We start from the raw sequence: 12003 nt of genomic DNA, 5'->3' as shown, positions 1-12003 counted from the left end.
AGCCCCTAGGACATTGATAGTGGGGGATTCAGCAATGGTAATGCCATTGAATGTCAAGGGGAGATGATTAGATTCTCTCTTGTTGGAGATGGTCATTGCCTGGCTCTTGTGTGGTGCAAATGTTACTTGCCACTTATCAGCCCAAGCCTGGATACTGTCTAGGTCTTGCTGCATTTCTGCACAGATTGCTTCAGTATCTGAGGGGTTGCGAATGGTGCTGAACATTGTGCAGTCATCAGCAAACATCCCCAATTCTGACCTTATGATTGAAGGAAGGTCAGTGATGAAGCAGCTGAAGATGGTTGGGCCTAGGACACTACCCTGAGGATCTCCTGCAGTGATTTCCTGGAGCACAGATGATTGACCTCCAACAACCACAGCCATCTTCCTTTGCGTTAGGTATGACTCCAACCAGCGGAGAGTTTTCTCCCTGATTCCCATTGACCTCAGTTTTGCTAGGGCTCCTTGATGCCATACTCGGTCAAATGCTGCCTTGATATCAAGGGCAGTCACTCTCACCTCACCTCTTGAGTTCAGCTCTTTTGTCCGTGTTTGAACTAAGGCTGTAATGAGGTCAGAAGCTAAGTGGCCCTGGTGGAACCCAAACTGAGTGTCACTGAGCAGGTTATTGCTAAGCAAGTGCCGCTTGATGGCACTGTTGATGACACCTTCCATCACTTGACTGATGATTGAGAGTAGGCTGATGGGGCGGTAGTTGGCTGGGTTGGACTTGTCCTGCTTTTTGTGTACTGGACATACCTGGGCAATTTTCCACATTGCAGGGTAGATGCCAGTGGTGTAGCTGTACTGGAACAGCTTGGTTAGGGGCGCAGCAAGTTCTGGAGCACAGGTCTTCAGTACTATTGCCGGAATATTGTCAGAGCCCACAGCCTTTGCAGTATCCAGTGCCTTCAGTCGTTTCTTGATATCACGCGGGGTGAATCGAATTGGCTGAAGTCTGGCATCTGTGATGCTGGGGACTTCAGGAGGAGGCAGAGATGGATCATCAACTCGGCACTTCTGGCTGAAGATTGTTGCAAATGCTTCAGCCTTACCTTTCGCACTGACGTGCTGGGCTCCCCCATCATTGAGGATGGGGATATTTGTGGAGCCAACTCCTCCAGTTAGTTGTTTAATTGTCCATCACCATTCATGGCTGGATGTGACAGGACTGCCGAGCTTAGATCTGATCTGTTGGTTATGGGATTGCTTAGCTCTGTCTATTGCATGCTGCTTATGCAGTTTGGTGCACATGTAGTCCTGTGTTGTAGCTTCACCAGGTTGACACCTCATTTTGAGGTATGCCTGGTGCTGCTCCTGGCATGCCCTCCTCCACTCTTCATTGAACCAGGGTTGGTCTCCTGCCTTGATGGTAATGGTAGAGTGGGGGATGTGCCAGGCCATGATGTTACAGATTGTGTTTGAGTACAATTCTGCTGCTGCTGATGGCCCACAGTGCCTCATGGATGCCCACTTTTGCATTGTTAGATCTGTACGAAATCTATCCCATTTAGCACGGTGATAGTGTCACACAACACGATGGAGGGTATCCTCAATGTGAAGGCGGGACTTCATCTCCACAAGGACTGTGTGGTGGTCACTCCTACCAATACTGTCATGGACAGCATCTGCAGCAGGCAGATCGGTGAGGACGAGGTCAAGTATGTTTTCTCCTCTTGTTAATTCCCTCACCACCTGCTGCAGACCCAGTCTAGCAGCTATATCCTTTAGGACTCGGCCAGCTCAGTCAGTAGTGGCCAGTTCCGAAGAAGGGTCACTGACCCGAAACGTTAACTCTGCTTCTCTTTCCACAGATGCTGCCAGACCTGCTGAGTGAAACCAGCATTTCTTGTTTTTGTTTCAGTCAGTAGTGGTGCTGCCGAGCCACTCTTGGTGATTGACATTGAAGTCCTCCACCCAGAGTATATTCTGCGCCCTTGCCACCCTCAGTGCTTCCTCCAAGGGATGTTCAACATGGAGGAGTACTGACTCATCAGCTGAGGGAGGATGGTAGGTGGTAATTAGCAGTAGGTTTCCTTGCCCATGTTTGACCTGATGCCATGAGACGTCATGGGGTCCGGAGTCGATGTTGAGGGCTCCCAGGGCAACTCCCCCCGGACTGTATACCACTCTGCCGCCATCTGCCGTGTCTGTCCTGCCGGTGGGACAGGACATACCCGGCGATGGTGATGGCAGTGTCTGGAACATTGTCTGTAAGGTATGATTTCGTGAGTATGACTATGCCAGGCTGGTGCTTGACTAGTCTGTGGGACAGCTCTCCCAATGTTGGCACAAGTCCCCAGATGTTAGTAAGGACAACTTTGCATGGTCGACAGGGCTGGGTTTGCCATTGTCATTTCCAGTGTCTAGGTCGATGCCGGGTGGTCCGTCTGGTTTCATTTCTTTTTATTGACTTCATAGCGGTTAGATACACAGTGGCTTGCTAGGCCATTTCAGAGGGCATGTAAGAGTCAACCACATTTCTCTGGGTCTGGAGTCACATGTAGGCCAGACCAGGAAAGGACAGCAGATTTCCTTCCCTAAAGGACATTAGTGAACCAGATGGGTTTTTACAAAGATCGATAATGGTTTCATGGCCATCATTAGACTAGCTTTTCATACCAGATTTATTAATTGAATTCCAATTCCACCTTCTGCTGTTGTGGGATTTGCACCCATGTTCCCAGAACAATACCTGGGTCTCTGGGTTTCTAGTCCAGTGACAATACCACAGCGCCACAGCCTCCTCTTTTATTCCTACTCACTGTTTTCTGTCTATTAAAGAGTTCTCAATCCATGCCAGAATATTCCCACCACCCCCCCCCCCATCCCATGTGCTCTAATTTTGTTTACTAACCTTGTACATGGGACCTTATCAGAAGTTTTCTGAAAATCTAAATATACCACATCCACTGGCTCCCCCTTATCTATCATGCTAGTTACATCCTCAAAGCACTCCAACAGGTTTGTTAATCATGATTTCCTATTTCTAAATCCATGTTGACTCTGCCCAATCCTACCATTATTTTCTGAGTGTCCTATTATCTCATTCTGTGTTATAGATTCTAGGATTTTCCCTCTGACTGATGTTAGGCTAACAGATCTGTAGTTACCCGGTTTCTCTCTCCCGCCTTTCTTAAATAGTGGGGTTACATTTGCTACCTTCCATTTTCTGCAGAAATCATGCCAGTGTCTGTAGAATTTTGAATGATGATCACTAATGCATCTACTACAGCCACCTCTTTCAACACACTGGGATATAGATCATCAGGTCCAGGGGATTTATCCATATTAAGTCCCATTAATTTCTCCAGTACTTTTTTTTAACAAATATTAATATCTTGCAACTCTTCTTTTACACTAGTGCCTTGATGCTTTGTTATTTCTGGGAGGTTTTTAATATTTTCCTCCGTGAAGGCAGACATGAAGTATGTGTTCAGTTTCCCTGCCATTTCCTTAGTCCCCACTATAACATCTTCTGAATCTAATTGTAATGGACCCACATTTGTCTTTGCTGCTCTTTTCATTTTTATATACCTACAGAAGTTTTTACAATCTGTTTTTCTGATTTCATTGGCTTACTCTCATTCTATTTTCTCCTTTCTTAATCGTATTCATCGTCCTCCTTTGCAGAATTCAGAAATGCTCCCAATCCTCAGGCTTACCATTTTTTTGACAACTTTGTATGCCTTGTCCTTTGCTCTAATACAACCCTTTATTTCTTTTGTGGGCCACATATTCCTTGCTGGGCTTTTGTGCATTAAAGGAATGTATTTTGGTTGTAAACTATGTATTAGTTCTTTAACGTTCGCCATTGCCTGTCTACCATCATACCTTTTAACATAGTTTCCCAATCCACAATAGCCAATTTGCCCCTCATACCTTCAAAATTTCATTTGCTAAGATTTAAGACCCTTGTTTCTGATTGAACTACATAACTTTCAAACTTCTTGTAAAATTCTATCATATTATGGCCACTCTTTCCTGAAGCCTCTTTTCCAACAAGATGATGAATCAGTCCGTTTTCACTGCATTGTACTAGATCTAAAATAACCCAATCCCTAGTTGTTCCTCAATGTACTGCTCTAGAAAACCATATCATATACATTTCAAGAATTCAACTTCCACAACATTAGTACTGATAAATTTTACCCAGTCTATATGTAGATTGAAATCCCCCATTATTACTCTATCACCCTTGTAACATGTACCTCTAATTTCTGATTAATACTGTGCTTTACATTACCACTGCTGTTTGGTGGCCGATAAACAACTCTGACCAATGTTTTCTGCCCCTTGCTGTTTCTTAGTTCCACCCAAACTGATTCTATGTCATGATCTTTAGAACTATGGTCATCTCTCACTGCAGTACCAATGCCCTCTTTAATTAACAGAGCTACCCTACCAACTTTTCCCAGCTCTCTGTCCTTCATGAATGTCATGTTCTCCATTGAATATTCAGGTCCCAGCTTTGGTTTCCTTGCATCCATGTCTCTGTAATGGCTGTCAGGTCATATATATGAATTTCTATTTGAGCTGTCAATTCATCTGTTTTATTGTGAATGCAGCGGACATTCAGATACAGAGCCCTTAATTCAGTTTTTTTTTTACTGTTTTTGTAATCTCTGGCTGTATCTGCTGGCACGCTCTGAAGTTTGCATCCACTGTCTTCTCTTGTCATACTCTGCTCATCATTACCTTTATTGCTACCTTGATCTACTGCCTTGACATTTCCCTTTAATTTACTCAATCTTCCCCTACATGATCCCTTCCCCCCTCTATTTAGTTTAAAACCCTCTCTGCTTCCCTAATGCTATGACCTGTTAGAATGAACTACTCCAGAAAGATCCCAGTGACCCGTCTCCATATACCCGGATGCCAGACAAAAAGGAACAGCTGAAAATCATCCATATCTTCACTTTTTCCTTCAAGAATTAACAAGTATTTGGCCAAAATATGTATTTTTTTGTAAAAGAGCACTACAGAAAAAATTTCTTCATTTTTCTTTAACCAGAGTGTGAGTGAGTGTGTATGTGGGGGGTATTTTCAAAAGGGAACTTTCATAATTCAATTTGTGTGTGAATGCTTTGCTTCTTTACCGGATAAGTCTTGTTTTATAATAAACTGATAATTTTGTTTTTATTAAAGAAACCTGGTTGGTGTATTTTATTCTGGGATAAGGAGTAAAGATTAGGATTGACCGTATCAATAACTGGGTAAAAATTTAAATATATGTTGTGCCCTGTGCAGAAGTGGTCGTGACAATATAAATGTGAGTTATTACTGGTATTCTACAGCATTCATTCCAAAGGAGCTGTGTACTACAATGCCAGTGAGGGTGAATAATTCCATGCACAGAGCTCTAGGCAGATCAACCACAAACAGTCAAGACTGAAAACCACTATGAGAACTAATGGGAATGGTCAAAATCAGGCAGGAAAATGGTAAGGGCCCAATGGCACTGCTTCATCTGCTCTGTCATTTGCTCATATCCTCATATCTGTTCTGAATACAGTCTAAGGCTTTCCACAGGCATCAGGAGGGAACCAGGATCTCTTGATAGGATTCAATGCACCCAGTTGGAGAGTGGTGTGTCTAATCTCACTCAGTATCATTGCTTCCAGTAATATGCCTTTGCCTGAAACTTCAAAATGGGATCATCCTCTGCAGGGACTCTCCGCTGTCACTGGCGGTGGAGAATCTGCTATTTTCAAGGCCAACCAAGAAGTCTTGGAAACAGTGGGAATCTGGCGTCACCAGATCTTCACCAGTTACATTAGAGTTACAGGAAGAGTTTGATGGAACCCACAATGAAACTTTGGGCTGTACTTTAAATATTTTAATACATATAAAAGCCCAGTCATTCATAGTTTCATAGAATAAAGGTGTTATTGGCAGGTGGGCAATGGTGTCGCTGGTTTCCACTGTGCACTTCCCAACTGACCACAGACAGTGTTTTTGTATTACGAAAGTTTCAGCCCCTGGGTTTTGTTTGCCAAATAGACAGTGACAGGTTTTCTCTTAGGTTTAAAACAGAAGATTAAATATTTATGAAACAATAATCACCCAAAATGTTTTTAACACCACCCATGCAAGCATTCACTCTCACAGGCATACACAAGAGAAGATAGACAGAAGGGACAGGGGAAGAGATGTTCAGAGTTCAAGGTGTAAAAGGAGGGATCGGCACCAACTTGTTGCACCAAGAACATTAAACAAAATTATAGACTTGGCCAGAGACATGGCGGCAATTAATTTGTATGTAAAGTTTATAGTCAACCTAACGCCATCAAAACATAGTCTGATTTAAACACATTCTTCTCTAAAATAACTGGCATTGTTTTTGCTTACACAAGTAGTCAATGTCAGCCGTACACTTGAGGTAGCGATGTGGAGAATTCAGATTGATGTCCATCTGTCAGGAGTGATCTTGATGTCTTTCTCTCCCCTCTCCCTCTGTGTCCTCCCCTCACCCGACTCTCTCTCTTCCCTCTATATGTTCATCCTATTCCTCTTCTGTGTCCATCTCACATCCCCCCGTGTTCCTCTCTCTTCCCTCTCACTGTTTCCCCTCACTGTGCCCATCTCTCTCCATCCCCTCTCTGTGTCTATCGCTATCCCCACCTGTCTCCCTTCCCCTCCCTCCATCTGATCCCCGAGCCGGTGCTGATTCACAGAATTGTTACAGAAGGCGGCTATTCAGCCCATCGAGACAACACCAGCTCTCTGAAAGAGCAAGTCACTCAGTTCCATTCTCCTGCCTTCTCCCTGTAACCCTGCACATTCTTTCTTTTTATATAACTGTCTAATTCCCTTTTGAATGCTTCAGTTGAACCTGCCTCCACTACAGTCTAGGGGGTGCATTTCAGACCTTAACCACTCGTTGCATGAAAAAGATTTTCCTCATCTCACTTTTGCTTCTCTTACCAAATACTTTAAATCCGCGCCCTCTCGTTCTTGATCTTTTCACGAGTGGGAACAGTTTCTCTCTCTCTGCTCTGTCCAGTCCCCTCATGATTTTGAATACCTCTATCAAATCACCTCTCAGCCTTCTCTTCAAGAAAAACAGTCCTAACTTCTCCAATCTACTTAACTGAAGATCCTCAACCCTGAAACCATTCTTGTGAATCTTTTCTGTACTCTCTCCAATGCCTTCCCGTCTTTCCTAAATTAGTGCCGATTACAAGTAGCAGGGATAATCCAGGTAATTATAGACCGGTGAGCCTGACGTCAGTGGTAGGGAAGCTGCTGGAGAAGATACTGAGGGATAGGATCTATTCCCATTTGGAAGAAAATGGGCTTATCAGTGATAGGCAACATGGTTTTGTGCAGGGAAGGTCATGTCTTACCAACTTAATAGAATTCTTTGAGGAAGTGACAAAGTTGATTGATGAGGGAAGGGCTGTCGATGTCATATACATGGACTTCAGTAAGGCGTTTGATAAGGTTCCCCATGGCAGGCTGACGGAGAGAGTGAAGGCGCATGGGGTCCAAGGTGTACTAGCTAGATGGATAAAGAACTGGCTGGGCAACAGGAGACAGAGAGTAGCAGTAGAAGGGAGTTTCTCAAACTGGAGACGTGTGACCAGTGGTGTTCCACAGGGATCCGTGCTGGGACCACTGTTGTTTGTGATATAACTTAATGATTTGGAGGAAAGTATAGGTGGACTGATTAGCAAGTTTGCAGACGACACTAAGATTGGTGGAGTAGCAAGTGAAGGGGACTGTCAGAGAATACAGCAGAATATAGATAGATTGGAGAGTTGGGCAGAGAAATGGCAGATGGAGTTCAATCAGGGCAAATGCGAGGTGATGCATTTTGGAAGATCCAATTCAAGAGTGAACTATACAGTAAATGGAAAAGTCCTGGGGAAAATTGATGTCCAGAGAGATTTGGGTGTTCAGGTCCACTGTTCCCTGAAGGTGGCAACGCAGGTAAATAGAGTGGTCAAGAAGGCATACGGCATGCTTTCCTTCATCGGACGGGGTATTGAGTACAAGAGTTGGCAGGTCATGTTACAGTTGTATAGGACTTTGGTTCGGCCACATTTGGAATACTGCGTGCAGTTCTGGTCGCCACATTACCAAAAGGATGTGGATGCTTTGGAGAGGGTGCAGAGGAGGTTCACCAGGATGTTGCCTGGTATGGAGGGTGCTAGCTATGAAGAGAGGTTGAGTAGATTAGGATTATTTTCATTAGAAAGATGGAGGTTGAGGGGGGACCTGATTGAGGTGTACAAAATCATGAGAGGTATAGACAGGGTGGATAGCAAGAGGCTTTTTCCCAGAGTGGGGGATTCAATTACTGGAGGACACGAGTTCAAAGTGAAAGGGGAAAAGTTTAGGGGGGAATATGCGTGGAACGTTCTTTACGCAGAGGGTGGTGGGTGCCTGGAACGCGTTGCCAGCGGAGGTGGTAGATGCGGGCACGATGGCGTCTTTTAAGATGTATCTAGACAGATACATGAACGGGCAGGAAGAAAAGAGATACAGACCCTTAGAAAATAGGCGACATGTTTAGATAGAGGATCTGGATCGGCGCAGGCTTGGAGGGCCGAAGGGCCTGTTCCTGTGCTGTAATTTTCTTTGTTCTTTGTTCTTTATAACCTCCTTGCTCTTGTACTCTATGCCCCTAATAATAAAGCCCAGGATACTGAATGCTTTATTATCTGCGCTCTCAATCTGTTCTGCCACCTTCAATGATCTTTGTACATATACACCGAGCTCCCTCTGTTCCTGCACCCCCTTCAGAATTAGTTTACAGGCTGCCTGACTCTCAGGGTGCTCTCTCAGTGCTGCGATGCTGGCTGTGTACTGGACTACTTCCTGCTCTCCCCTTAGCCTTTCTCTCCCTCTTCCCTACAGCAGCCATTCCCACTCACTCCCTGAATGGTGCAAAAACATCAGCGGCTGATCCCAGCGTACCTATGCCACGAGCCACCAATTAGTGCTCACCCCGCCCAGGCAGCCCACTGTCAGTCACAGATACTGAGAAATCAGACAGGCAGCCGCCATCCATCAGATACAGGTCTCGCCTACCCCCTCCACCTGACCTACACTTTAATAGGACAGCAATCAATGAAAGCCGAGCCATGGGCAACCCACTGTCAGTAATAGAGGATTGGCAGGACAGATGGAAACCACGGACCTCAAAAGTTTTACCACTGACACTGGTGTCCATGTGTGGACATGTTGCCATCCCTGTGTAAAAGTCTGTTGTTTCAGTAAAAACCTGTGGGGTCTACTCGGAAGGTGTGTTTTGAAGTTGCAGGCTATTTGCTGGTTGTCGAATATTTGCTGGGTTGCTGCAGACTGGTGGTTCACTGTTGCTGATTTCTTAGTTCAGTTTTCACAGGTGGAGGAGGTTTTTAAAAGGCATTTTCTTTTCTCTGTTGCAGCTGGATTCTAACTTGTCTCAGCAGAGTTCAACTGTGTTGGCTGGAACTGATCTCTCTCTCTCTCAGCCCTGCTGTAATTCAAGATGGCTTTAGTTGTTTGCTGTGTGGCTGAGAAGAGACCAGACTGATCTTGATGTCTGAAGTTCTGCACTGACAAGACTCCTGCACTCCTCCCCCCCTCAACTCTGTTCCTCAAAACGATTACCTTTCAAGGTGAACTAACAAGTGGTAGCATCGCCCATGTGACTTCAGATTTCAGTTCTTGCTGGGCTGCACAATGGCCTTTCGATGGCCCCATTCTGAGGAGATGAAGCTGTTCATACTCCATTGTAATGAAGGTTAGTTGGAGATGAAAAGTGTGAGGAAGGTCTTTGTCTTTGTTTGTTTGAGTCTCGTTCATATCCATGTGTGATTATCTGTCCTATTTCCATACAGATGGGGTTGATTGGTTTTCAGTATTAGTAGACAGTTAGTACAATGTAGGAGGTGGTATGACTCATGTGACTTCTCCTCCATTTTGTTGACAGCAATTGTACCAATCCTTTAAAATTGTTCAAACATTTACAACTTTTCAGTTTGTTTCTGTATTTTCATCGCTACACTTCTCGTGAAATGGAATTCTCAAAGTTCCAACAAAAAAAGATGATTTAATAAAAGTGAAATTAAACTTATTCACAGTAAATCAGGGGCCCTGACATTATCCCCGACATTGCATAAATGTTGGTATTGTTATAAAAGAGTAAATCTTCTGACTCATCATTAATAGCACCACAGGAGGGCTATTGGTATTAAATATAAACATAACAAAACAAGTTATAATGATCCTTACCGTATACTGAGACCAGAATCACAAGTAAGAATAGCACAATGTGGTGAATCACTTTCATCTTGAGATCTTAGCAGAAGAATAATCACCTGAGAGAGAGAGCGAGAAAGAGAGAGAGAGAGAGGTGATAATTTCATTATTTGTCATAAATCAAATATCTACATATCATTGCTAAACAGACTGTGTTCCACTTACAAAAGTTTTTAGTCAAATATAAACTCTTTGGGCCTGAAGTATGTTTGCATTATATCCTATGAACATTTGTGTGTCCATATTTTTTCACCTGCAGGTATTGTCTTGTCACTCTGACATTTTTCAAAAAATACTATGATTGCTGTGTATTTGAAGAATGACCCAGTAATTAAGGTGATTTGGGCCTTGATGTCTGGTATTAACATTTCCCAATAGGTTGTCATGACTTTCCTCAAGATTTGGTGCCAACAGGAACTGCTCCTCTGATGAATGGAGATCAGTGCACTTGGCCTGTAGAATCCAGTGTGACTACACTGATGAATGAATGCACAATATCTCTGGTAAACCTGGTTTCCCTGGCAGCTCTTCATTAGTCCTTCTCACCCTCTAAAGAGCTCAGACATTGGGGGATTCCCATGGGGAAACCCATTTGTGTCACTGTTGTAGAGGTGAAGGCTGTATTACAATATTTGCCACAAATGTTCCTTAGTGCAAAAAATAAATAAAAAAAAAACAAATTATGTACAGAAATGGACTGAAAATTGTTCAATCTTCTTGCACGGTTCTTTAAATAAATTTTCGAAAACACCTCAGACCCGAGCAACTCTGGAAGCCACTTTACATGAATGACGAAATCACTTGGAGTAATTCTGGCACAATCAACAGGAAATCATGTAAACATCAAACTATTTCATTCTAAATTCAACTGAATATTAAAATGAGACTCCCACTTGTTTTAGGTGCCAAACAATTCTCCCATGAGAAATGTGAGTGATCACAGAAAGGTGGAGCTCTGACACAAGAAATTTCATCCCAGGAATCAGTCTGGTAAACCTTCGCTCCACTCCCTCTATAGCAAGAACATCCTTCCTCAGATAAGGAGACCAAAACTGCACACAATATTCCAGGTGTGGCCTCACCAAGGCCCTGTATAATTGCAGCAAGATATCCCTGCTTCTGTACTCGAATCCTCTCGCTATGAAGACCAACATACCATTTGCCTTTTTTACCGCCTGTTACACCTGCATGCTTACCTTCAGCGACTGGTGTACGAGAACACGCAGGTCTCGCTGAATATTCCCCTCTCTCAGTTTAGAGCTGTTCAGATATTAATCTGTCTTCCTGTTTTTGTTACCAAAGTGGATAACCTCACATTTATCCACATTATACTGCATCTGCCATGCATTAGCCCACTCACTCAACTTGTCCAAATCACCCTGAAGCCTCTCTGCATCCTCTTCACAACGCACCCTCCCACCCAGTTTTGTGTCATCTGAAAATTTGGAGATATTACATTTAGTTCCCTCATCTAAATCATTAATATATATTGTGAATAGCTGGGGTCCTAGCACCGATGCCTGTGGTACCCCACTAGTCACTGCCTGCCATTCAGAAAAAGACCTATTTATCCCTACTCTTTGTTTCCTGTCTGCCAACCAATTTTCTATCCATCGCAATGCACTACCCCCAATCCCATGCACTTTAATTTTACACGCTAATCTCTTACATGGGACTTTGTCGAAAGCCTTCTGAAAGTCCAAATAAACCAAATCCACTGGCTCCCCCTCATCAACCCTACTAGTTATA

At 43.7% G+C, this 12003-nt stretch overlaps 1 protein-coding gene across 1 annotated transcript in view; it reads right to left on the bottom strand.

Annotated features, from left to right (window-relative positions):
* LOC137345914 (butyrophilin subfamily 3 member A1-like) overlaps positions 1-12003 on the bottom strand; it is a 195891-nt gene that overhangs the window by 151281 nt on the left and 32607 nt on the right. The window contains exon 2 of the mRNA XM_068009161.1: positions 10228-10313. Coding sequence (XP_067865262.1) covers positions 10228-10285 — 58 coding nt within the window. The 5' untranslated portion in view covers positions 10286-10313. The remainder of the gene's footprint in view (positions 1-10227; positions 10314-12003) is intronic.

The sequence above is a fragment of the Heterodontus francisci genome, chromosome 29 (genome assembly GCF_036365525.1).
Source record: "Heterodontus francisci isolate sHetFra1 chromosome 29, sHetFra1.hap1, whole genome shotgun sequence".
NCBI classification, from domain to species: Eukaryota; Metazoa; Chordata; class Chondrichthyes; order Heterodontiformes; family Heterodontidae; genus Heterodontus; species Heterodontus francisci.
Note: the sequence above shows the minus strand (reverse complement) of the source record. Positions and strands in the feature narration are given on the sequence as shown.